General features: G+C 40.1%; 2 protein-coding genes across 4 annotated transcripts; both read right to left on the reverse strand.

Annotated features, from left to right (window-relative positions):
- Positions 1-457: 457 nt before the first annotated feature.
- Positions 458-11,059, reverse strand: LOC129176979 (tumor necrosis factor receptor superfamily member 13B). 3 transcript variants are annotated; one of them, XM_054767612.1, is made up of 5 exons: positions 11,039-11,059; positions 1,843-1,969; positions 1,647-1,763; positions 961-1,212; positions 458-894 (listed from the first exon to the last, which is right to left on the reverse strand). In XM_054767612.1, exons 1-5 carry the CDS (start codon positions 11,057-11,059, stop codon positions 647-649), a joined length of 765 nt encoding a protein of 254 aa, XP_054623587.1. In that variant the 3' UTR covers positions 458-646. The 3 variants fall into 3 exon arrangements, with proteins under 3 accessions (XP_054623587.1, XP_054623588.1, XP_054623586.1); XM_054767613.1 differs by lacking the exon at positions 11,039-11,059 and adding an exon at positions 10,549-10,767; XM_054767611.1 differs by lacking the exon at positions 11,039-11,059 and adding an exon at positions 5,458-6,181.
- A 3,875-nt stretch (positions 11,060-14,934) lies between these two features.
- Positions 14,935-22,789, reverse strand: sstr2a (somatostatin receptor 2a). The gene is made up of 4 exons (XM_054768625.1): positions 22,488-22,789; positions 20,618-21,100; positions 19,079-19,404; positions 14,935-17,647 (listed from the first exon to the last, which is right to left on the reverse strand). The coding sequence occupies exons 2-4, from the start codon at positions 21,006-21,008 to the stop codon at positions 17,216-17,218; spliced, it is 1,149 nt and encodes a 382-aa protein (XP_054624600.1). The 5' UTR covers positions 21,009-21,100; positions 22,488-22,789; the 3' UTR covers positions 14,935-17,215.
- Positions 22,790-26,774: the final 3,985 nt, after the last annotated feature.

A 26,774-nucleotide genomic window follows, 5' to 3' on the forward strand; every position in this document is an offset into this window, starting at 1 on the left:
CGATGACGGTAACGTTATGAGGAAAAAATGTAATTTTAGTAGCAGAGTTGGAATACAAAAGTGTGTGTGTGTTTTTTTTTTTTTTAAGTGGTAATATTATGACAAATAAAAATATAATACTAATAAAGTTGTGATTTTTGGGAAATTTGGTTAAGAAAAAAGTTATATTATGGGAATATAGTCATAATATTCCAAAAATAAAGTTGAAATAGTTGGAAAATAAATAGAAAATGGAGCAAAAACAAAAGTTGATCCTAATACACTTTTGCACCGTTTATCACCAAAGCTGAGATATTGTTTTTTTCTTGATTAAATTTTTCAGTATGCGGCCCGTGCTGAAAAAAGTTTGGACACCTCTGAGGTAACGTATGCATCAGTCTATCAGAAACACACAGATTTTAGATATTTTCTGGATATTGTTTTATTCCAATTGGTTACTTATGCTCAAAGTGTGTATTTTAGTATATTATTAGGGAAACAATGGTTTATCACTGGGTTGCAACCCTCTTCTGTACCTTTTAACACATGACTTGGCCCTGAAAAGGTTATTGGTAGTTACTTCAAAGTCCAATCATTAGCGCTTTAGTGTAGATTATACCTTGAGGGACACATTGATTTCTACAAATAAGTAATGTAAATATAAGCTTCATCCCACCATCAACCCCTCATGCACCTCCAGTGTGGGCGTATGAGACCTTCCCTGTGCCCGGGGAGGACACTGATGTTGCATCCGGGCGTGGTTCAGGACATCTTGCTGGTAGTGCATCAAAGGTGCTCTGTGAGGCTTCTTGTTGTCGCTGCCAACTGCTGTGAAATCGGGGAAGCAGTGGACACACACCGACGTCTCAGTGGGGATTGATTCATCTGCAGCTCCACTTGGATGTGCAACACAATCTGTTGTAAAGAGTTGAAAAGGCATTAAAAATCCAGCTGGACTTCACTTGTAATGTCACGCTGCACCTTTTGGTCCTCGCTGACCGACGCCCTGGCCCCGCTTGGCGACGAGCTCTCGGTGGAGTATTGTTCTGGCTCTGCTTCCTCTCAGGAAAACCACCAAGGCAAAAGACAGGCTGGACAGCAGAAGCCCCAAGCACACAACCAGGAGGGAGTAGATGAGGACGGTGGAGTCTTCCGCCGAGAGCCCTTTGGAATTTGGCAGGTGTGAGGTCACTTTAACCAGGAAGTTTTTAGTGGTAACTGGAACAGATAAATCTAAAGAGCAAGAATGGGGACAAACTTTAGTATTAAAGATTCCTAATTGATGCCAAAGGTGCTACAATATGTACGGAGCATGGGCTGTGAATACTTATGTACATTCACTGTTTCCTTCTTCTTTTTTTTTATTATTACTTTGCAAAAAATGTCAAATGTTTTTCATGTTGAAATTGTATGGATTTTGAGGAGAAAATGTTTGTATTTATTCCAATTTGGAATATGACTGACATAAAATGTGGAAAAGTGATGCGCTGTGAATACTTATACCATACAGTATATTTTGTTATATTGCACAGCAACAGTCTAGGACGGTGGTTTAGAATTCTTTTCGGTCATACCCCGCCAATTTGAAATGCTTTTGAGAAGCTGATAATATGTATTTATATATTTATTTCAAATGACCTGAATTTGTAGGTCAACTCAGTACTCACTGTTACAGTGTTGGGAGCACTCTGCCGGATGTCTGCCGCAAACATCAGCGCACGTCACGCATTTCCTCAGGAGCCCATCATAGTAGTGGCCAGGCAGTGTTTTACAATCCGCTAACACTTAACACAGAGCAAACATGGGAGGACAGAGCACCTTTTCATATGATCCACATAAACCAATAGCTCTTGATCTGCTTACCACAGTAGTTGGAGCATCTGGTAATGACCAGTGGTTGCTGGCACATTATCTTGCAGGGAACGCATTTTTTAACCAAGCTATCCCAGTACTGGCCTGTGGGGCAAGTAGCACCCATTGGTGCTGAAACCTGTCATAATATTGACAAACACAGAAACACAACATGTAACGTTTAAAAAAACAGCCTAATAGGAAATATATGACTTATTATACAGTATATGACTATCACTGTCTAGTTAGTGGTGATGTGCGGTCAGGGGAGGCATGTCATGGTAATAAAAATAAATAAAATAAATATTTTCAAATTGTTTTCAGATACTTCTTAGTCCGATGTATTTATTTTATTAACTGAAAGAAGAGCAACGTGACCTGCTTGAATGACTATCGCCCTACAGCACTCACTCCTATTGTAATGAAGTGCTTTGAAAGAATAGTCATGACCCACATCAAAAAGAGCATCCCGGCAACTGTGGACCCCCTACAGTTTGCATATCGCCAGAACCGGTCCACGGATGATGCAGTCAACACTGCCATCCACACAGCCCTTTCTCACCTACAGGGCCAGGACACATATGTCAGAATGCTATTTATAGACTATAGCTCTGCATTTAATACAGTCAGCCCCCACAAACTCACAAATAAGCTCCTCACACTTGGCCTGTCACCCTCCCTCTGTAACTGGGTGTTTAACTTTCTCACAGGCAGGCCCCAATCAGTCAGAGTCCACAATCGCACATCCAGCTCAAGAATTGTGAGCACTGGGACCCCACAGGGGTGTGTGCTGAGTCCACTCCTCTACACGCTCTTCACCTACGATTGCGTGGCCTCCCAGAACAACACCAGCATCATTAAATTTGCAGATGACACTACAGTCATCGGACTGATCACTGGTGGTGTTGAAACATCATACAGAAGAGAGGTGGCGGACCTCATAGCTTGGTGTCGTGATAACAATCTCCTCCTCAATACAGATAAGACTAAAGAGATGATCATTGACCCAAGAACAAGGGAAAAGGAGCCACATAGACCCCTGTTTATTGATGAGACTGAGGTGGAGAGGGTGAAAACCTTCAAGTTCCTTGGCACACACATCAGCGAGGACCTCACCTGGTCTCACAACACCCAACAAATTATGAAGAAGTCCCAAAGAAGACTGTACTTCCTGAGAAGACTGAGGAAATTTGGCATGTCCACCACAATCCTGAGTTGCTTCTACAGATGCACTATGGAAAGCGTCCTTACCGCCTCCATCACTGTTTGGTACGGTAACTGTACAACACGTGATAGGAAGGCACTCCAGCGGGTGATCAAGACCTCACAGAACATTGTTGGGGCAGCCCTCCCCTCACTGCAAGACATTTATAAAACTAGAGTCCTACGCAGAACACACAACATAGCAGAACCATCTGTTTTACTGTGCATATGACAATAAAACTCTTGAATCTTGAAAAACCTTTGTATGTTTACCTTTTACTGTATGCCTGTATGAAGTACATGCACCCTAACCTGGAGGATACTTTGTTGTAAAAGTCTGCTCATGTCCTGATGAGGTTGCGTATGCCGTATAATCCTCCGTCTTGGCATTCAAACGCATGCATTCATTCGGCACGGCGTCAAAGTATCTTGAATTTGACCTGTTTGTAAACCTAGCTCTATCCCAGGGGTGTCCAAAGTGCTGCCCGGGGGCCATTTTCTTTGTTTTTTTATTGGCCCGTGGCACATTCTAAAAATACAATTAAACAAGAAAATGAAAAAAAAGCAGTAATTCCACAAGAATAAAGTCATAATGTTATAAACAAAAATTAATCATTTTACAGGAATAACGACATATTTAATTAGTTATGAGGGGAAAAGAGAATGTAATTATTAAATACATTTAACTAAAATCAAAGTCATTGCTATTAAAGTTGAAAAAAATACTTTTTTTTCCTAAAATTGTCAATTGTGAGAAACAAAACAAGAAATAAAGTTGTTTTGGAAAATTAGGATGCAAAAATGTTTAAATAATGTTACCACAATCAAGTCAAAGAATTATGGGAATAAAGTCGTAACATTGTGAGAAAAAGAACATGTAAATTAGGGCTAGATCTTTCTTTTAAGCACATATCCAAAACAAACACATCGCTCATATCGATAGACTGGATGTGTTTACTGCCCTTCACTTTTGTATTTTGATCATTTGCTGTATTTCTATGCACCGTAGGGCCCAAAACAGGGACAAAAAAAATCAAAGTGTTCTCAAACAGTGTTCTCTCCGCTCTGGTGACCACTGAGTCAGCCAGCTGTGAACGATCCATCCCAAACCGCCCCCACCGCCTTCTCTCTTGCGTTCTGTCTCGTAAACCCAATTTAATCTTGTGCATATTAGTCACGACCTGAGAAGGAACACAACCCCTTTTTGGTTTTCATGTCTAATTAGAGATGACAACCAAAAAGTGAGGATATTATCACTATTTACTTGCAATCTTTAGTTTAATATTTTTATAATAGTTAGGTTAGTATTAAATATATTTGTATATATTATTTTCCTAATATAATTGTCATACTTTTTCTTTACTGAAGCTTTGTTAAGTCTATAGCCTGTATTGATGTATATATTGAACAATGTTTGTCAGTTTCTTACTCATTTAGTTATTCATGTACAGTATCATCAATCTTTTATTAACTTATTTATATGCATAACATTATTTCTTTCCTTATTCAAAAATGATCATGTAAACGGTCTCTGTCCTGCATGGGTTTTTTTACTTTGGTATTTATTTATGCATTTCTTTTTTATGTTTGACTTTTACATTTTTTTTTTTGTTTGCATGTTTTTCCATTTTATTTTATATGTTATTTATTTTGTTCAAAATAAGCTACCAACTATTGCTACTCACTTTTTTATTACATTTTCTTTATTAAAAAAATGGTAACACGAACGTTTTTGGGATGGGGGGGGGGTATCTTTTTTTTTCGGCAGCTTTGCAGCATTGCTTATTTATTTTTTATATATTTTTTTTTTACATTATGTCATTTTAACTTTACTTGTGTTATTTTGTCTTTATTATTATTATTATTTTTACTTTACTTTTGTTGCTTTCTTCTTTCTTTTTCCCCATCACTGAATAAGCTACCATCCATTCTTATATAAGACCTGCTTCTTCCTACTCCCTTGCCGACATGTCGCCCTGTGTTGGATACCCATGTTTGAAACAAATAAAGCATTACCACTGCTTTCATGTTATAAGGCATTTGTACAAAATGTCGGTTTGTGGTCCTAAATACCGTCGAAAAATACACAATGCAGGTGTGTCAGCTTAATCGACAACCTAATATATCGGGCAAACATGGGCAACTGCGTTTACATGATGGAATAAATCTAGAGTAACGTATATTTGAATGTTTTATGCTTAAAAGTTGAGTGTACCTGTTGCATCCTGCAATTGGACCATATTGTACTTGGCACTTTAGTCATTGTGGCGTAACAACTGCTTATCATTTATTCCAAATGTATTTTTAAAAAGGAAAGCAAGCTTCCTTGACTGTATTTGATCTGCATTGTCCTTGTGTGACGATTTGAGAGGGACAAGCAACACCAAATGTAAATCTATAGCATATGAACGTGTTTGCTCTTACCTGGTGAGATGAAGAAGGTGGTGAGGTCCTTGTTTGCAGATGAGGGTGAGACTCGCGTCTTTTACCCTGGAACCTCATTTGGGTATGAACTCTCAGTGTGGTCTGGGACTTCCCGTGTGTGTGTGTGTGTGTGTGTGTGTGTGTGCGTGTGTCACTACGACACAGAATACCGTAATTGCTCAGTTTAGTTGTCTGTCATACAACTTATTTGGGATATGCCTCTCCAGACACATTTACCTCCGAAATGTTCTCCATTGAAGGTTCATAAATAGTGTTGGGAAAACTGTACTGTTTAAAACGCTACAATGTCGTTGCAGTTACAATGAAATGTGACACTTTATTATGCACAGATGGTGAACAGCTGTTAAACGCTCAGCCAGCGTGCAGGACAGGAGCTGCAAATGAAAGGTGTTTGATTCTGATTGACCTGCCGTGGCGAGAGGGAACTCGATGCAACAATGGCAAGTCTGAAGCGGTCTGTCGAGTTAAAACAGTGGTGTTCAGGATGGAAGTGGCCGGTCTACGTGCAAAAAAACGCAAGAAACGCATGGAGGGCGAGCATGTGACGTGCTCATTTTCGAGCCGTAGACAGGCCGCAGAGGTTCTTTGTCATGTCAAACAAACTCTACGGGCGCTTATGTTTTTTTCCAGTTGCAAGGCAAACCTGCGGGTCTTTTGTACGTTTTGCTGAGCAAATACGTAATTAGTGTGGCCAACGCACATCCAGATATTTCGTACATCCTCCATGCCTGTTCGCCAAAAAAAATTGCACATCCGCTTGTAACCTAGGCTATAACGCTACGACAAAGATAAATCCAAATTTTTCGAAATATTTGAAGGTTTGTCAAAAAAAGTAATGAAATAATTATACTTTCCCTGGTAACTAATTACATTTATGAAGGCGTAATTACATTACTAATCCACTCACCTTTTTTTTTTTTTGGTCTCTTTATTCTTAAGCATGCAAGTTCTTTGTCTTCCTCATCCAAAAACTAATGACAAATCCCCTCTAAGACGAGTAATGACTGACTCACTGGTATCGTACCAGGAATGGTGACTGAGACCTGAAGAAAAATGTGGCTCAAGATGACTAATATAGTAAAGAAGAGCATAAAATAAGAAGTTCCAGTTTCAGTTATGATTTGCACATACTGTAGCCCCTTACTGTGCAGCTGGTTCGCAGATACTGGAAAGCATGCGGTGACAAATCACTGAATAGCTGACTGGGAATGGCAGGAAAGGTCACATAATTGTAGTCGTTAATAAATAAAACCACAGCGTAATATTGGGGGACGTTCTCTGAATTCAAAAAGCACCTTTTTATTTATTTGAAAACAAACAAGCAGCAAACTGACTTGTAGCAAAATAACAGACAAATATTGTTCCTAATATTTTAGTTATTACAATATTGTATCTTGTTACATTATCACTCATTTTTAAAGGGGGTGTAGCCATACATACAGTGGTGTGAAAAAGTGTTTGCTCCCTTCCTGAGTTCTTATTTTTGTCACACTTAAATGTTCCAGATCATCAAACAAATTTAAATGTTAGTCAATTATAACACGAGTGAACACAAAATGCACTTTTTAAATGAAACTTTTTATTATTAAGGGAGAAAAAAAAATTGAAACCTACATGGCCCTGTGTGGAAAAGTGATTGCCCCCTAAACCTAATAACTAACCCTTAGCAGCAACAACTGCAGTCAAGCGTGATAACTTGCAATGAGTCTCTTACAGCGCTGTGGAGGAATTTTGGCCCACTCATCTTTGCAGAATTGTTGTAATTCAGCCACAATGGAGGGTTTTCCAGCATGAAGCGCCTTTTTAAGGTCATGCCACAGCATCTCAATAGGATTCAGGTCAGGACTTTGACTAGGCCACTCCAAAGTCTTCATTTGTTTTTCTTCAGCCATTCAGAGGTGGACTTGCTGGTGTGTTTTGGATCATTGTCCTGCTGCAGAACCCAAGTTGGTTTCAGCTTGACGTCAGGAACAGATGGCCGGACATTCTCCTTCAGGATTTTTGGTGGACAGCAGAATTCATGGTTCCATTTATCACAGCAAGTCTTCCAGGTCCTGAAGCAGCAAAACAGCCCCAGACCATCACACTACCACCACCATAATTTACTGTTGGTGTTCTGTATGATGTTCTTTTTCTGAAATGCAGCGTTACTTTTACGCCAGATGTAATGGGACACACACCCTCCAAAAAGTTCAGCTTTTGTCTCGTCAGACCACAGAGCACTTTGCCCCAGTGTCTTTCTTATGGTGGAGTCATGAACACTGACCTGAACTGAGGCAAGTGAGGCGTGCAGTTCTTTGGATGTTGTTGTGGGGTCTTTTGTGACCTCTTGGATGATTCGTCGCTGCACTCTTGGGGGAATTTTGGTTGGCCGGCCACTCCTGGGAAGGTTCACCACTGTTCCATGTTTTCACATTTGTGGGTAATGGCTCTCGCTGTGATTTGCTGGAGTCCCAAAGCTTTAGAATTGGCTTTGTAACCTTTTCCAGACTGATAGATCTCAATTAATGTCAGCTAAGTTGTGTTTTAATATGGATGGCAATCACTTTTTCACACAGGGCCATGGAGCTTTGGATTTTTTTTTCTCCCTTAATAATAAAAAGTTTCATTTAAAAGCTGCATTTTGTGTTCAGTTGTGTTTATCGCTGACTAATATTTCAATTTGTTTGATGATCTGAAACATTTAAGTGTGACAAACATGCAAAAATTAAGAAATCAGGAAGGGGGCAAACACTTTTTCACACCACTGTAACTCATGTGAGTCCAAATGTCAGATAACGTATTTTTTTTTAATTTTGTGACTTTAATGAGGAACCCTGATCATGATGGTAAAGAATGCAAAAAAAAAACTAAAAGTACAAATCTGTCAATAATAAATGGCCAATGTCTCACTTTCTCCAGCAGATGGTGACACCCTGCAATGTTTGCAAGAACCTGCACACTGGAGAGACCGACATTTCTACAGTATGTAGTCTGTGCTAGTATAAGTCTCTATATTTTACCAGCATTTGGATGTACATGTGGTTACACTTGTGGGCTTATTATTTCATGTCAGACATGTCAAAACATATACTGCAGTATTAATGGTGACGCAGAAACTTTTAACCTACTGTTGACACTTTAACATAAAAAGGATGGCGCTTAAATCGATCCTGTCACACAGATGCTTATTTATAGGGGCTTAAAACAGCACATTTGATCATGATACACTATAACCAATGTTCATTCATTCATTCTCTATGCCGCTTAATTCTCATTAGGGTCGGGGGGTATGCTGCAGCCTATCCCATCTGATTTAGGGCGGGAGGCAGAGTACGCCAGCCAATCATATAGACAAACATAACATAATATAAATTATATTTTATGTATATATACGTACATATACACATCAAGTTATATATCTGTTACACCAAATACAGTTTAAAAGTACGTCATGTACCAACTGACAACCTGAAGCAACAATAAGCAGTCGTTTTGGCTTGAAATTCTTTTTGATGGTCCATTGGATGTTATTGCCATGGCGACCCTTCATCAGTTTCTTAAACGGTGGACCAGCTTGGACACCTTGTGTTAGTGATCGTCAACTAGTATGCAATCATCATGTTTACAGTCAAACTACAAGTATAGTGTATGGCGAGGAGGTTATGTCAAGAAATGGGTCGTAAATGAGGCCTTTTGGGGATGAAACGCGTCCCGGGAGGAGGAAAAGCACGTCCTGCCATCAAGTACATGTGCATCTGAGATCAAAGCATGCGAAACCATGCTGAGCATCTCCTCTTGATCACGCCGCATCATTTCTCACAAGAGCACCTCAGCTGGATCAAACAGACTGTTGTGTGCATCCACATGCTCATCTTTGGACGGACACAAAATCATCTCTTTGGACTAACCTGTTTCTTATCAGTTTGCCAGCATACAGGCACACTTGCGAGAGTAGCAAAGGGTGGGTGGAGGGTGGGTTGGAATTAATTCCAAAAAGGGGAATGTAACACAGTCATTTTTATTTTGTTTCTTTCCAGGAGAGCCGATTACAATTTGGCTATTAAACATTACGTTAAGTAAGTAAGTGCATTTTTTTGAAAGTGTAGCCATGACAACCATGCAACGACAGCTAACACATTCTTTTCCCATCTGCCTGAGCCTAACAGTGAGAAACTAAAGTGGGCGATATCTAATAAGTATACTTACTATACACAAACGTTTCCATACACAGTCCTTTCTTCAGTGCTGTCCAATGAAAAGTAGGGCTGTCTAATTATTACAAATTTTAATTATATTCATCACAATTTTCCAATTAATTAATCATGATTAATCACCATTTGCAATTATGTGTGAAAGGTGAATGATTTTTCTGAGAAAAAAAACAAAACAAATAAATTGAAGAAAAATCAGTCCATTTGCAGGCCGTGAATGCTGAATTGCTAATGTGTGTATTCACTATATACTGTATACTGTACAATCATGGCAATCAAGCTATCTATGCATGCGTCAGTCATTTACTTATAGCTTAAAGTAGAAGTAAAAAGTATTGGAGCAAAAGTATTGTAGCTACTACAGAAGCAGCCAGTGTTAGGCAAGCTGATTTGTACTAAGCATGTGTCATCAATTTTACGGCAGTTACAGATCCTAAAAGTCAGGAAACACAATTTCTACTACGCATGTGCAACATACGCCACACCCCCTCCACTCCCAATAAACGTTTTTACAACATAATCGCTCTTTTCTCCTTATGTCATTTCAATGGTGCGAGAAGATCATTTACAAGACCTCTTTTCTTGGTTCCATAAATTACTTTAAATAATTCTTGACCAGAAGTGACCGGTTGCCTGAAAGCACAACATAATATCGGAATATTTTGATTAGCATGACCCCCACTCGACATACAGTCATTCCTCACTCTATTGTGTTTTTCCAGGAAATAATTGATTATTTAATTATCACTGTTTCGTTGTTGATTATGGCCTATTATTAGTGAAAATATACTGAAAGACAAGTGATATGTAGTATTCTGGTCACTAGCGTCAGTAATGACAGAAAACATTGATGAGACATGACATTATATTACATTACCTTCACGTTCAATGTAGTCAGTCATGGCATGTCCGACATGATGACTAAAAAAAAACCTTAAACTTGCGCGTGGAAGTGCTAAGTTTTGGCTTCTTTGTCCTTCTTCCCCACTCAATTTCAAACCCTTTCTTAAGTTTAGAATAAATAAATTGGAGGCTAACTGGTTAGCTCGCTAGCATGCTGTGCTTAAGCCGTGTATTGTTTCCCTGCAGTGATCCTGTAGCCTGCAATGTGGTGTAAAAAAAAGAATAATAGGAGTGTGACGGCTACCCTTATTTTGTAGCTACTTCCGGTGTTGGTCCTTTCTGTTTGCATTCGTCTTTACGCTACTAATTACTCGCACCTGCCGCAAGTTTAAGTTCCCTTTCTATTTAGTTAAGCCGTGTGCGACCTTGTTTGTCAGATGCCGGATGTGCTTCTGTTGTGCTTGTTCGCCCGCTGCTGAATTCCTGTCGCTGCAGTGCAGCCATTATTAAAAACATTCTCTTACCTGCACTTGGGTCCTGCTCATCTCTGCATTCCGGGGACGTTGCCAAAACGCCACAAAGCCAGATTGTGACAATAAACAGGTTTTCTATGCTGTACATACGAAAATATTCAATTTATTAACATTGGATACTTCTTTGCAGAAATTCCCTTATCGTGGTCGGGCTCCATCATGACTCAGAAGTAATTCCACTTCGTCGTCAGTCTCGACAAACGGAAGACGACAGACCTTTTGCACATGCGTTTGTTCTTCTTCTACAGTTTGAGTGTGTCACAAGGTCCAGCTCCACATGTAGGTAAGTATTACCTTGTTTTCACTCAGTAATCCGTTACCATTTGGATGTGACCATTTATTGATCCCACACCCCGCCAAAAAAAACCCACAAAAAACCCCAAGCGTTCCCATGCATGCATGCATGCATGCATGCATGTAAACATAGTCACTGTGTGTTGCGGTCAGGCCTGACCACGACTATACAGTATGTTCACACATGTGTCTCTCGTAGTATACTACTGTTTGTAGTTTTGCAATAAACGTCTGTAGAAACAATTAAATTAATCTCATCACAGCCAGAAAGCGGTGAAGGGTGACGTATGTAATGAGAATCAAGTGGTGTCCCATTTCTCAGTGGCTTCTTCACCTTGGCCCTAGGTTTTAAGAGGTAGGGGAAAGGGTAAGACGAAGCGCTAGAATTGGGATTCAGCCTTAAAGTTGGAGTGATGACACTTAGTCAAAAACTAAAACATCAAACATGTTCCAGGAGTTCCCCCTGGTGGGGCAGTGGTACACGCTGCTGCCTTCCATGCAGATAACAGACGTTTGTTTCCCAGCCATTGGAGATGCCCGCTGCTGGTCTTAAGCCCAGATAAATTAGAATGCAGGAAAGGCATCCGGTGTAAAAAAAACAAATCAAATCATGCATTTGACTTGCTGGTGCAGACAAAAACATGTTTTGAGAGTTTGTTTTCTAGAAATTTTACCAGGTTTTTGTACATGAGAATCCACTTAAGTACTAACTCAACATGTCACAACTATTTAGCGCTTAAAATTGAATTGATCCCCACACATTCTTTCCTAACAGGCACTCATCTCATCACCATTATCCTTGCAATGTGCCAATTAATTGATCTGACTTTTCTTTTAATATCCAGATTTGTTTTTTGTAAATAAGAGCAATGCTCCTCCTTCGCCACGGAGCTGCTTCTCTGATGAGCCGAACTTCAATGTCTGCTTGCAGATGACTTGCTTTCTTGAGACAAAAGTACATGAACAAGGTCCCTGACATGAATAAATGAAATGGAAATGCTTTTAAAAGAATCTAAGTATCAGAGTACATGTTGAAAAGCATTTGCGAGCCTTATTCATATTGTAGTCAGCTAAAATAGTGCATGGTAACGCACTTACTGGGGGTACTTGGGGGGGGATAAAAAAAATACACAACGAGAGCAGGAAGTGGCCTGTGTTTTAATCACAGAGATAAAGAAACTAGATTGTCTTATACAATCAATGATCGTATTAGATTCTACGTCGACAGTAGTCACAAATTCTGCACCGCACATGAAAACACCAACATAAGCAACATAACCCAGGTTTTTGGTCATCGACATGACTACAGTATAGTACAAAGGCCTTTGAGAAACATGGACATGGTGTTGCTTGCTGTACACTTGTTTAGTTACAAGGCACATTGAGTAAATACACTGAATGGAAAAGTACTTCATCCATAATTCATGATTTGGTAGGATGAGAACGATATCAAGCTACATTGTTGTACCAAAACGTGTATGTGTGTGTGACTGTGATGGGTGTACTGACACACAGGGTGTGACATGCAACCCCTTTCCAAGATGAATCTCCAGTTAGTAGTAAATACACAGACTTGATAGTGAACGGTGCACGTTCTAGCCCTTCACAAATAAGCTTTAATAGAAAACACGAGAAGGCAAGGAGCTTCTTGCTTATTTTTTACACTCTACAGTGGCTGCCAGACATACAGCATAGACAAACGAGCTTTACGCACGCGGTGTGGAGCTGAGCTACATGGCAACCCAAATGATTAAATGCATGGAAAACTCTTTAATTATCTGATCTCATTTCACAAGATATGTAGGTCCTCTTTGCACCCTCTTTGGGCGTCTACATGTGACATATCATTACGCTACATTTACATTAGTTTTGGTTCAAACCGTCTTGTCAACATGGATTAAACATCAGAACGGCTCATTTACTACGTTAGGTCTGAACAGCCGACGGCACTGAAAGTCTTGCCTTTCAGGATGTTTCACTTCATGTCAGTCCAATGCGCCGACAAGACGTTTATCTGTTCATATTATTTTGTGCATGCGAGATAAAGGAGGGGGTGGACGTACAGTGGGAGTACACAGTGAGGGGTTGAGAATGAGAGTATGACAGGAGACACGGGGATTTGTTTTTATCTACAGAGGGGCATGCGAGTGAAAAATTGTTTTATACGCAGCCTTTGGCCAGTTGAATGGTGTCGTTGAGCCTTTCTGTTGAAGAGCACCACAGAGACAAGGGTGCGAGGAGTTTACGTCTGTGCAATGCATCAGAGGGAGGAACTCATCTCCTCTTTATATGCAGACATCATTATGCAAACACACGAGTGTGTGTGGTCTATTGTGTAAAACCACTTACTATTCAGGCCATGCCAATGCTGCTCAAATGTATCCTTGCAGTGTGCAAACAAGAACGAAATGTGCCGAATTCCAAAAATACTTCACGATATCATACTCATTCATTATTCAGATATCTTGTGTTCAAAGCTCCAGCGTCTTTGTGAACATGCAAATGTGTGGTAAAATGTAATTTGGGGGACTTGGGCTTTGAATTGTTGTCGTTCGCTGCTGTAACGGTTTCTCTGCCAAATTTCTTATAGGTACACATAATACAGGACTATAAAAAATAGTGCATGCAGTGTAAAGTATTATAATTGTCTGTCAATCTGTATCACTGCTTGTTGGTTCGTGACCGAAGCAGCAGCGTGCTTCAAAGTCAACCTGACACTGCAGGATGACCTCATTTCTACCACAGAGCCTTAGCAAACCTCCAGATCTACATGGAATAAAAGGTCACTGTGCACAAATTGTTTGATATAACCGAAAAGGGCAATGGTATCTCTCCCGCTTAACGGATAATTAAATCTGCAAAATGGGAATCATATAAGAAATGGGTCCCCCCCGCCCCCCAGGGGTTGTTGTGGGGTTACGCATGCTGAACAAATTCTCTATAAACTCTAATTGGTAATCACTAGTCAATGCTGCAGCTTTCCAACTAAGTTATTCTTTATGAAAAAAATACCTTTTGTGTTGGTGCTAAGGACAAAGATGAATCAAAAAGAGATTTAGTGAGGAATTGTGCTAATTGGACTACATTTTAACACGTATCACAAGGTCTGCACAAACACAAACGTTGTGGACATGCGTTGATGGAAAAAACACTGTGCTTGTTCATCATTCAAAAGCTGATAGAGGGGTATATTGTTGAAAAAATATTTGCACAAAAGCTCAGTAAATTTCATCATCATTGCTGGTGTGCCGACTGTGCCAGAATTTAGTGATGGCAAAGCTTTAATAGAAATATTTTTATATATGACACGTTCTCCGAACCAAGGATCTTCTACTGTGTATGTTTTGAAACTGTTAGCTGTAGGTCAAATGGAAATGGTTGTAATTGTTACGTTATTGAGGTATAGTGATGATCAAATTAATTCAGGGTAACATTCGGTCGCTCCTTGATTGCTGATTTAATCCTGGATATTGTGGGTGGGGGGCAGGACAAAATACCCGACACGAAGATTGTGGTTTTATTGAGTGGCGCTGATATTAACTGTAATTGCATCCTGTAAATAATTTGCAGTGCAAGTCATTATTGATGTGCTGTTTTGTAAAAAAAAAAAAAAAAAAAAAAAAAAAATCCTATTACACAGATAATATTGAAGTACAGCAATTTTGAAAATGACAAACGTTACCTCTCGTTTACGCCGCCATCATTAACGGTATGGGGACAAATTACTCCTGTTTTAATAATTAGGGGTGTCACAAGATGTGACAAGATTTCTTGTTCAGAGAAAAACTGTCTTGTGATAAGTAAATTAATGACAAATTAAATCAACTAGGTCATTTTTGCTGGCCTCCATATATTGCCATGTGCGTGTGTAGGAGGCTGGAAATGCTACATGCAGAATTGTAAATTAAACAGGCACCCCCACACAGTTTTTGTTAATAACTGAACCTTACTATTTTCTATGTACTGTATTTCATTTTGACAGTGTAATGACATGTTTACGCCAGCAGAGGGCGCATCATGGGGCTGAGTGATTCAGACTTCTGTCTTGCCTGCAAACAGGCAGGGGAGTTCACTCTGTGCATTGGTTTCAGCTACCGAGACAGAAATGGTGTGCATTGACAGAGAGTGTAGTTTAATACAGAAATGCTGCTCTTTAATAGTTAAAAACAGCATTTCCAGAAATGCTCCTAACGTTTTATAGACAATACTTATTGCCTGTGAGAAAATACATGTCACAAACGGCAATTCCACTTTACAGACTGAAAGATGATTAAAGGAATTCATTAAAGGAAATATTCCCATCAGTGCTTTATTTAGTCTTTAAAAAATGCTGACAAGAATTCATTCAGCATCAATCATTTAGCATCACTTTGTTGGACAATAAACATTTCAAAACGCACTAGCAATGTTTTGTGACTCGGTTAAATAAAAAAGTTTGTTGGTCCAGTTATATTTTGTCATTGTGCTTTAAAAACGACAATCTTGTCTCGTCTTGTAGACCCAATCTTGTCTCTTGTGAGTTGGGTGTCTCGTGACACCCCAATTATGTATTGATATCTAAAAGTCATGTCGTGTCCATATCAACACGATTGTTTTAGCACAAGGTTTTATTGGACAATTATCTTTTTACATGTTTTTTATGATATGGCGGTAATTGAACACTGCAAAAAATAAGTTTTCAGGGCAGCTCAACTTTAAATGTTGACTCCCTTTTTAGTCGGCATGTTCGGAGAACGTGTCACAGAGATAGAGAAGGGGGAATGGGTCCTTTGCTCCTTCATTTAAATCAAATTATACAGCAATATATGAAAGAAAATGAGTCTTTGAGTGCAGAAAAAAAAATATTTAGTTCAAAGGAGCTGATGGTCATTTTCACTTTAATGGGCTTTTTTGCAAGGCTAAATCTGCTAAAAAGCTGAGAATGTTGACCCTGTGTTAGCGTAATCATAGTTAAACCGTATGAAAAGTGTGCCGTGCATGATAAGCCTGTACACTGATGAGATACATTGTGAGACGTTCCATGTGCCACAGCCGGACACAATTTTCCTGACCTTAAATGGTCGGCCAACCCGTGTGTTTGTTTACACATGCGCCAGGTTGGCGAAAAGCACGTCCCTATTTACATGACCAAACTGTTTTGAATCAAGCGAGGTCACCTCGGCTGCCAATTTGTTTCGCCACCGGGCCATTGAAGAGTTAGGGATCAGTGCGGCATCCCTCGGCTAGCCGCCAGCGTTTTTCATTATTGGGAAATAACATGGTGTCGTGAGGAGTTTGCCATTTGTTGCTCTGGTGATCTTCTAAAGGCTCGGCTGGTGTAACAGATCATTACCACAAAGCATTATTTATTTATTTTTTTTGTGGTTTTCAGTTTTATCTTTGGAGAGTTGCTGGCTGTCTTCCGCTAAAATGTTTGGCTTTCTCAGCATGTCTCCCATTTAACCATAACAGTGCCTAATGACTTTTGGGTTTCCAAACATCTCCCCCCTCGGACACACACACACACACACACACACACCATTAAGCAGTATAGTCGCCCATCTATCAGCAAAACCACAGAGAACAACTCAATACAAGCCGGACTGGGTCTAGTTTCCACTGTGGCACCAAGTTAGTGACGTAAGCATTGGTCCAACTAATGTTTGATGTCAGTCAACAGGCTTGCTGTGTGTTATTTTGTGCTCGGGGTCAACCAGATCATGTTGCCTCATCTGCTCAAACAGTCATGAGCTGGGGTCAGTGTACTTTCTCTGGCCTCTGTTGTGAAATTGTTTAGATTTCTGTTATTTCATGTGCCGGAGTCCATAAGGTCCATTACATCACTCCCTGCAGTAGTATTCGGTGGCAGACTATCTCAAGCTGTTCCAAGTGCCCTCAAATGCTGGTTTGCAGCTCGCCATTGAGGAGCGCTGCATTGTGAGCCTCCAAGTTGGCGTTGATGATTAATGCGTTGTTAACCATCCGGCTCCTGTCAGCTCTGCTGTCGCTGCGCTCAATCTCATCCAAGCCCGCCACCTTTTTCAGGCACAGGACCTTCTGGAAACTCTTCTTGAAGTTGTCTGACAAGAAGGCGTAGAGGATGGGGTTGGCGCAGCTATTGGCGTAGCCGAGCACCACCACAAAATCAAAGGTGCTCTTCACGGCAGACGTGGGGTTAATGGAGCTGGTGACCGAGGTGACGTTGAAAATGTAGAAGGGCAGCCAGCAGAGGACAAAGACGGCGACAACAATGGAGACCATCCGTGTCACCTTGCGCTCTGAACGCTTGCGCTTGGTTGAACCCACGCGCATGCCTGATGATTTCACCTGGTAACGGGGAACACGTCAGTCAGTTCCAGTTGACAGGAGTCAATGTTTAGTTTTGAAATGAGAGTTTTAGCTACTGGAAGATAAGTGTAATAGTCTTTGAAAGGCTAATCCAAATTCAAATTTAATTCAGTTATACAGTCAAACCCATTTACGTTGTTTACGTCGATAACCCATCTCGGTCGACCAACCAACTTTGCATGAACAATCAACATATATGACAACATTTGTTGTTGTATTAACTTAAGCAGCATGAAATGACAACAGCGACATAACCACGGTCAGACTAGTTACACAGCAGTTACACAGTGACTTCCTGCCCAGTACAAGGTAAGCTTCAAAATAAAAACCTTGCAGTCCAGTCAAACCTGGGTTTTTTTATGATTCCGTTTTTGTAAACTACTGGATGTATTGCACGTAACAAGACCTGTAGTGTATTGTTCTGTATGTGTTGCTAACTCACTGAACAGGAAGTCTGTGTCAACAAGTTTTATCCATCTATCCATCCTCCCGGCGGATCCTGAAGCGTTCCCAGGCCAGTTGAGAGACTTCATCTACGTGTCCTGGGTCTTCCTCAAGGCCTCCTACTGGTCGGATGTGCCCTGAACAATGAGGAGGCCCGAGCTACCCCATCTGACTCTTCTCAATGCAAAGTGGAACGGTTCTACTCCGAGTGTCTCCTAGAGAACAGTGCTTCTCACCTTTTCTCTAAGGGAGAGCCCAGTCACCCACCGAAGAAAACTAACTTTGAAAACTAGAAAACTAATAATACCCGTGATCTTGTCCTTTCGGCCACTACCCAAAGCTCGTGACCATAGGTGAGGGCATGAAAAATTGAGAGCATTGTCTTTCAGCTCAGCTCCCCCTTTGCAATGGGCAGAGCCCGCATCACTGCAGACGCCGCACCAATCCGCCTGTCGATCTTGCGTTCCATCCTTCTCTCAGTCGTGAACAAGACCCAGAGGAACTTAAACTCCTCCACCTGGGGACAGGATCTCATTCATGACCTGGAGATGGCACTCTGCCCTTTTCCGGGCGAGAACCACGTACTCGGACTTGGAGGTGCTGATTCTCATCCCAGACACTTCACACTCGGCTGCGAACCGATCCAGTGAGAGCTGAAGTTCCATCCATCGTCATTGGTCAAATATCCTTCTTTTTTGTCCAGTCTCCTTATGTTTCTGTCAAAAGTTCCAAGTAAATGTGCAAGCAATGGCTATATTCAGTTATCAATCCGAGGGCTGTCGACTTAAACGAGTTAGACTGTATAACATTTGCACCTAACCAGACAATATACTGTAACTGCTGAGACAGTGAGTAGGATTAAATAAGCTCTGCTTCTTCCTACCCCTTTTCGAATATTGTCATTGTGTCGTGAATTTGCACTGTGCTAAATGTAAGTGCATACTTTTGCAATAAGCATGTTCTTACCTTGACTATAATGAGGAGGTAACACAAACAGATGACAGCCAGGGGCAGGAAGAATCCAATGAAGAAGGTGTAAAATATGAAGGCGGTGTAATAGACATCCTGGGGCTCGGGCCAAATGATGCCGCATACCGGCACCTTGTCCAGACCGCTGAAGATCATTGTAGGTAGGATGACTAACAGCGACACACCCCACACTGTCAGGTTGATTAACTTGGCGACGCGGGGCTTGCGCCATTTTGTCGACCTAATAGGGTGTACCACGGCCAAGTATCGATCGATGCTCATCACCATGAGGCAAAAGATGCTGGTGAACTGATTGAGCGAGTCTGGAGAGAAAGAGAAGGAGAAATAGTCAGTAGCCATCGGTGCATTTAATAAAATGAGAAATAATTCAATGCGATTGAGGTTCAAAGTAGGACAGTGAAGATAACGGAGTTGGAACTCAAGTGATGATATTCATAATTGAACTGGAAGGAATCAATCATTCTAGGAAAATGATCAAAATTTTGCCAAGCACACTCTGCGATATGCAAAATTAATAGGCAACAGATTTGGCGTTACAGTAGTAGTAGTAGTTGTAGTAGCAGTAAGGATTTTTTTCAAAATCTGCAGCTCCTCCTACAGGTATGAAGCGACTATTTTACCAAATGCTCGCAGAATCATCTGTGTTCTGAAATAAATATTTTCTTATTTTGTACAGCAATGTTTGTACAAGCGCTACACAATGTCTAACAGTGTGAGCGCTAGCACAACACGGCAGGTGTCTGTGCAATAGTAAAGTGAGCGGTTGTCAGGGGTTGCCGTGGTATTGACTAAGATGCAACTCTCCGGATTACAAACCAATTTGCAGATTCAGGTTGAGGGTACTGCTTAACTAATGGTGTCAGAAGTGGGATCAGTAGCTGTTAGACCTTGCCCAGTTGGGATTTTTGGATTTTGGACTTTGGATTTCCTCAGAAATGTGCCTGCCTCCAGAAGGGGGGATTTATTGTAGTGGTTGTCTACCCAATCTGGCTACCATGTCAAAAAGCCTGGTTCTGTGGTGTCAGAAGTGGGATGGTTAGCTGTAAGAGTAGTTGTGGTGGGCCAAGGTGGAAGGACCCTTGTGACAGTTGACCACTATGGACTTTTGTATCAATCAGCCAAAAAATATCTGGGCCACTTAGAGTCCTGTGATGATTAGAAGCAGTTACAGATGCAAATGTGGACAGATTTGCAAATGGATGCAAATGGGTATTATTCACTGATAAGATACCTTTTTATGCACAGATTATGCAGTTTATTGTGCAGAAGGACATGCCTAGTATAATGTTATGTTGGGATTAGTCCATAATAGATGCGGTCCCCTAGTTTTAGAACGTGTCGGCCCTTTTTATGAATAATTAATTTTTCTGCCACATGCACCAACTGGAGGACTCTAAATCTGAACAGTTTCAGATAATGGTTTTTGGATCATTTTCCTCTTGTGGAGCCATAAAGTGCTTATTTGCTCGGATAAAGCACTGCTGCGTTGTGAAGCGTGCACCGCTCTCCACCTACCCACGGTCATGATCACCCTGCACAACACCTCGCCAAAGGGCCAGTGCACCAACGCCAGCTGCAAGGCGATGAACGGCAGGCTCATCATGCACAGCACGTCTGCCACTGCAAGGTTAAGGATGTATATGTTGGTCACCGTCTTCATTTTGGCATAGCGCAGGATAACGTAGATGACCAGGGCGTTGCCGCAGAGCCCCACGGCGCACACTATGAAGTAGATGAAGGTGATCACGACTGAGCTGGTCTTGTCCTGGTGAGGCTCCCTCATCTCGCCTGTCATGTTTAGGTCCAGGCTTGACTCGTTCCCCTGGAGGAAGCTGTCGTACAAGAGGGGTTCAGGGATGGTCATGTTGGGTGGAGGTGAAAGGAAGGACCATTGATCCAGTGCCATAACTGCTGAGAGGGCGTGTAAGTTTGCAAAAATATGGCCAATGGCAGGTGCAGTGTGCGAGGAAGTATCACATCTCAGCTGAAGGGGGACATCTACGAGGAAATTAGAAAGGAATACTGGTAGTGAGAGCAATATCACATCCATAGCATCAGTTGCAAGGTGACATAAGTAACGACTGCCACTGTCAGATTTTCATTATGTCAGCTTTCTGCAAGAGTCATCAACATATGATCACATGTGTGGTTTGCACATGCACACCAGAGATTACCGTTGCTGTCTACCCAAACCGTTAACCCACCAATGTGGGTCAAAATCATCCAGTGCATTGTGTGTGTGTGCGTGTATACAGTACATGCAAAAAGGCTGTTTTGAGAGAGGGAACGGGGAGGGCACTGTGTTGTTTGCAACCAAAGACAAATGTTTATGCAATCGATCATGGGGACAAACACCTCTGACGCTGCGGCACCCCATGCTGTAAGTGGAGTCTGTCTTGCTTCCATCCACTGAATGATTGAATCATTTTTAGGATTTCATATCATCTGACATACGACTTGGCGAATTACGGTAAATTAAACAATCATTGGAGACTCTAAAGAGTGCATTGGTTTGAATGCGAGTGTATAGAAAATGGATGGACTGAAAAAAATTGAAATCACTATTTGTCAGCACTTCTTTGCATACGCTTTCCAGTTGCAAGGACATATCTTGTGCTTGGATTTTAGTTGGACTTAGGTCTGGGCTCTGGCTGGGCCACTCCAAAATTAAAAATTTCTTGTAAGATTCTGAGCCATACTTGAGGAAGCCCTTTTTTCTAGTATTTGCATATTTATTCCATTTCAATTTAGCGTCATTTTCATTTGATTTTTTTTTTACATGTGAAAATATTCTAAATAAAATGGTATATATCAATAGTATACATCGTATAACATCACATTCTTTGAATGAAAATGATATATTAATACTCTAAGAGGCGTGTTCACTCTATATAGCCACTGTATATCAAAGTGGATGTGGATGTGGTGAATGACATTTAGAGCTGGCGTCTAATGAAATGAATTTATTCTTCAGAGAGCCAATTAGGAGGAGATTGAATTATGGCTCTTTCCACCACCCTTTTAAGATTGTATATTAATGCTTGTATATCCAAGCGTACATTTCTAATATCCTCAAAAAAACAGCCTCTGAAGGGGTTATTAATACGCGTGAGCTGCCAGGGAAAGCCGATGTACATAATACAATTTATCAAAATCCCAGAGGCTTTATTAGTATGATGGCATCAGTGTTAATTGGCGCAGTGCTATCTTTGAATTATAGCAGACATTTGATATTTAATTAAGACTTCACAGTTGATGATAACACTGGTAAGGTTTCATGTCAACTACATTTCCAAGAACTTAAAACTGAGCTTGGCAATAACATGAACGTTTATGCTGTGTCAGTTACAATATTTGTGATTATTGATTCATTGAAAACACTTACTTTTGGAAAAAATAGTGTCCTTTTCATATCAAGTCCATCATTGGAAAAGCAGCCATCCGTCCATCAATCCAGCCATCCACCTGCGCCTCTCTGTTAAGCTCTCGCCGGCGTTTTCGCACCCACTTGCCGCCAACGTCACAGCCCGTGATGGATGTCTCTCAGGTCATTTTTACCGGGAAGCGGCATTTCTTTGCAAGAATGTCTGGTGAAATGACGGCGAAAGAGTGAAAGTGTTGGTGGCCAATCCAAGCGGAGAGTGCATCACAGTGACAAGCGCGCTCAGCAGACTGAGACCACCAAGAGTGAGAGAGTGCGAGAGCGAGAGAGAGAGACTGGGGGTGGATGAGTGCAACACTGATGATCATGCAGAGGATTGCTGGGTAGGATGCATGCGTGTATGTCAGGGGTGTCCAAACCTTTTCCAGTGAGGGCCACACACTTTTTCTAATATATCTGAAGACAAAACAGCTTTGTGATGCATCTGAAAAAGCTTTTTCCCATTTTTGGTGCTGTTTTTTTCTTTTAAATGTTCAACTTTTAATAAAAAAAAAACAACTAAAAAAATTAATAATAAAGACTTTTAAATATTTCAACTTTGTTCTTAAATAATCTTCATTTTTCATAATATTATAACTTTATTCCCATATTGTAACTTTGTACCCATCTGAATTTTCCAAAACTTGATTTAGTTTTTCCTCATATTACAACTTTTTTAAAAAATGACATATTTCTTCTTTATTATTGCAACTCTATGCCGCTAAAATGTTTTCTCATATTACAAGTTTATTCTTGCATAGCTGTGACTTATTTTTGTTTAAGTGCGACTTTTTCTCTTAATAGTTTGACTTTACTGTTGTAAATTACAGCTGTTTTTTTTTTTATTTCTAATGTTGATTTTAATATCCAACAATTTCAACCTTCTGTAAATTTTTTGTGTGATTATTCTTATATTTTGACTTTATTCTCATAACGTTAAACTTTTCTCACAACCTAATTTTCCAAAAATGACTTTATTCATTGTTTCGTTTGTTTTTCATAGTATTACCACTTCAAAAAAATACATAACATCTTTTTTTTTATATTTCTTCTACTCATAATAAAAATATGTGTTTTTTTTCGTTAGATTACAACTTTTTTCTCTTAATATTTTGACTATATTCTTGTAAAAGGTCCTAGCCCGCACTTAGGACACCCCTGATGTGTAAAGAAATGTACGACTACATGGACTTCATGACTGTTTGCAATGCCTTACCCTGCTCAGGGTGACGTGGGAAGATGCAGTCTATGGATGGCTTGATCACATGTCACTCACAGGGATGACAAAGCTATTCACACTCGCAGTCACACTCGGGCAGGGCTGTCTAACATGCGGCCTAGGGGGGTCATTTGAGGACTGTAGCTTGTTTTTTAATGGCTCGCGACATAGACAAATCTACAGAAAAAAATTCAACACGGCACATTTTATAACATTACACAGAAACCAAAGAAAAACAAAATGATTCATTATCAGAATCAGCGATACTGGCTCTGAGTTTATTTGGTATCGGATCGATATCAAAATTTGCGGTATCACCCACCCCTGCTGTGCATCTTGCGGTATACTCGAATGGTCTGATTACTTTCGTGCGCCCTGTCATGATGAACAAGTGAACAATTTTCAGGATACAGCATACTGTTTATTACAACGGAGAATAACGTCGGAAATTTTCGAGAAAAAAAGTTGCAATATTACCAGAATGAAGTCCTAAATTTACGAGAATAAAGTGGTGATGTGTGTCATCGTGTCAGAGGGAAAATGGAGCACAGCTCTTCAGGAAGAAAGGAAACTTTGCTCTTGCTTATGGAGCAGTTGAGCACAAACAGACTAGCATGTCTAGCCTTCGATGCTTGTAACATAAAGTATTATGAGTATTTTCTCATAAATTTACAACTTTATTCTCGTAATATTTGGAGTTTTTTCTCGTAAATGTATTATTTTGTTCTCGTAACATTACAAGTTTTTTCTTGTAAATTTACGATTTTATTCTCGTAACATTACAAATGTTTTCTTGTAAATTTACGATGGTATTCTCGGAACATTACAAGTTTTCTCTCGTAAATTCACGATTTCATACTTGTTATATTACGACTATTCTCTTGTAAATGTACTACTTTATTCTCGTAAATTTATGACTATTTTCAAAATCTCAGATTATTTTAAATACTCCGTTGTAACAGGCATTGCCTGAGACAGCTATGAAAAGGGGGGACTGTTGTGACCTTTGGCCTTGGGCATGTGAGTTTATGCTCAACTGCTCTGTTTTGCTGCCACGTTATAAATAAAATAATAATAAAATCGTAATATTCCGATTTTTTTTCTCTGAAATTTACGACTACAGTCTCGGAAATGTATGACTTTATGAAATGTTTGAGAATAAAATAAATGGAAATGTTTTTCTTGTAAAATTCCGACTTTATTCTCGTAACATTGCGACTTTTTTTCTCCTAAATGTACGACTTTTTTTCTCGTATGATTACAACTTTATTCTCATAAATTGACGGCTTTTTTGTTCTTGTGAATTTACGACTTTATTCTCGTAAATTTTTATGACTTTATTCAGGTAATCTCAGATTATCATGTTTTCCAACGTGGTCCGAATACTCTGTTGTAGTTTGGAGAGCACATACATACATACAGTATATACATACAGTACAGGCCCGCGGTCCGCCAGGGATCGAACCAGCTTCCGCAGAGAGTTGAGAGCACTTGGCATCGAGCTAAACATGTCAACTCGACGTCCAGCACGAGGTTTACCAACATACTTAACACAGCTGCACCATCTGTTCCATATATTTAGTATTCCATTGTTCCATTGTATTCCATTGTACATACAATGGAACCTGTATGGGACAACACAATTCATTCCATGTTGACTGGCCGACTTCTGATTTTGTAGGATTTGGGAATAATTAGTTGTCATAGCAAATAATAACCAAAATAATCTATTCTGGGGGTCACACTGTCACTATCATGAAATCAATAGTTGGCTAAAGGTCACTGATGGTCTCGTAGTGATTTCCACTGAGCACCACATGTTGAAAAATCAAAGAATGTGCACCCCTGGTCTAGTGGCTGACTTGCTTGACTTCTGTGCAGGTAGCATGGATTCAGTCAACCCCCCACCCCCCACCCTCCCACTTCCCCTCACCTGCACCTGCACAACATAGCCAAATCATAGAATGACTGTACAGTTGTCCCTCGTTTATCGCTGTTAATTGGTTCCAGACCCGACCGCGATGAATTTCCATGGAATAGGATTCAACATCAATAAATTGAGCATTTTCGTAGTTAGAGCACAGAAAACCTGTTTATGACCTTCTAAAAACTTTTTTTTAACATTATTAGAGCCCTGTAGACATTAAATAACACCCCTATAGTCACCTTTATACTCATATTACCTAATATACTGTAGTAGACATGATAAGCAAAAATAACTCACTGCTAGCATTGGAAAAGTTCCTTGCTGTTGTCTAACGTAATGTGGGTCGATCACATGGCATTAAAAAAAAAGATCGACATCAGCCTATCATCCATCCTCACTATGACGTTTGTCACTTGATGGCTATACAGGACTGCCAGTCTAACATTAATCTGCCATACATAAACGTACAGTCTGACAATACTGCTAGCTTTGTTTACATCACATTGCGCACTGCTTACGCACACGCTACGTTATCCCTGAAGTGACACAAGAGACGGCTGCCGCTGCCGCTGCCGAGCTAACTAGTTGGTCTCCAATTTATTTATCCTAAACTTACAAATACATTTGAAACTGAGTGGGGAAGAAGGACAAAGTAAGAAGCCAAAAATGTACCACTTCCACATGGAATGGGAGGAGAACTTTTTTTCCATTATGTCATGTCGGACTCTTCATCCGTGGCTGACTCAATGCAGGTAATGTCTCATCAGTGTAATGTTACTGATGCCTACTGTAGTGACTGGAATACTACATTGTACTTGTTTCTCCAATATTCTTTGGCTAATAATAGACCATAGTTAACCACGAAACTGCGATCATTTATTAATTAATTTGTGAAAAAACGTGATTGAGCGAGTAGCAATAAATATTATGACTTTATTACCATAATATTATAACTTTTTTCACTAACCTAATTCCTCAAAAAATTTAATTATTTTGTTTTGTTTGTTTCTCATATTATGACTTTAAAAAAATGACGTCCGCTTTCTTTAATATTTCATCTTTATGCTACTGAAATAACATTTTTCTTCATAATATTACATTGTTC

This window comes from Dunckerocampus dactyliophorus, chromosome 2 (genome assembly GCF_027744805.1).
Source record: "Dunckerocampus dactyliophorus isolate RoL2022-P2 chromosome 2, RoL_Ddac_1.1, whole genome shotgun sequence".
NCBI lineage: Eukaryota > Metazoa > Chordata > Actinopteri > Syngnathiformes > Syngnathidae > Dunckerocampus > Dunckerocampus dactyliophorus.

What these genes read in the sequence shown, in the direction of transcription:
- LOC129176979 (XM_054767611.1), bottom strand. Translation starts at nt 5,535, where the DNA reads ATGAGGTTCCAGGGTAAAAGACGCGAGTCTCACCCTCATCTGCAAACA. An exon ending in CACCTTCTTCATCTCACCAG is followed by an intron (nt 1,970 to 5,457) that starts GTAAGAGCAAAC and finishes ATATTATGACAG; the next exon opens with GTTTCAGCACCAATGGGTGC. An exon ending in CGGTCAGCGAGGACCAAAAG is followed by an intron (nt 895 to 960) that starts GTGCAGCGTGAC and finishes TCTTTACAACAG; the next exon opens with ATTGTGTTGCACATCCAAGT.
- sstr2a (XM_054768625.1), bottom strand. Translation starts at nt 21,008, where the DNA reads ATGGCACTGGATCAATGGTCCTTCCTTTCACCTCCACCCAACATGACC. An exon ending in CAGGGTGATCATGACCGTGG is followed by an intron (nt 19,405 to 20,617) that starts GTAGGTGGAGAG and finishes CTTTCTCTCCAG; the next exon opens with ACTCGCTCAATCAGTTCACC. An exon ending in ACCTCCTCATTATAGTCAAG is followed by an intron (nt 17,648 to 19,078) that starts GTAAGAACATGC and finishes CCCCGTTACCAG; the next exon opens with GTGAAATCATCAGGCATGCG.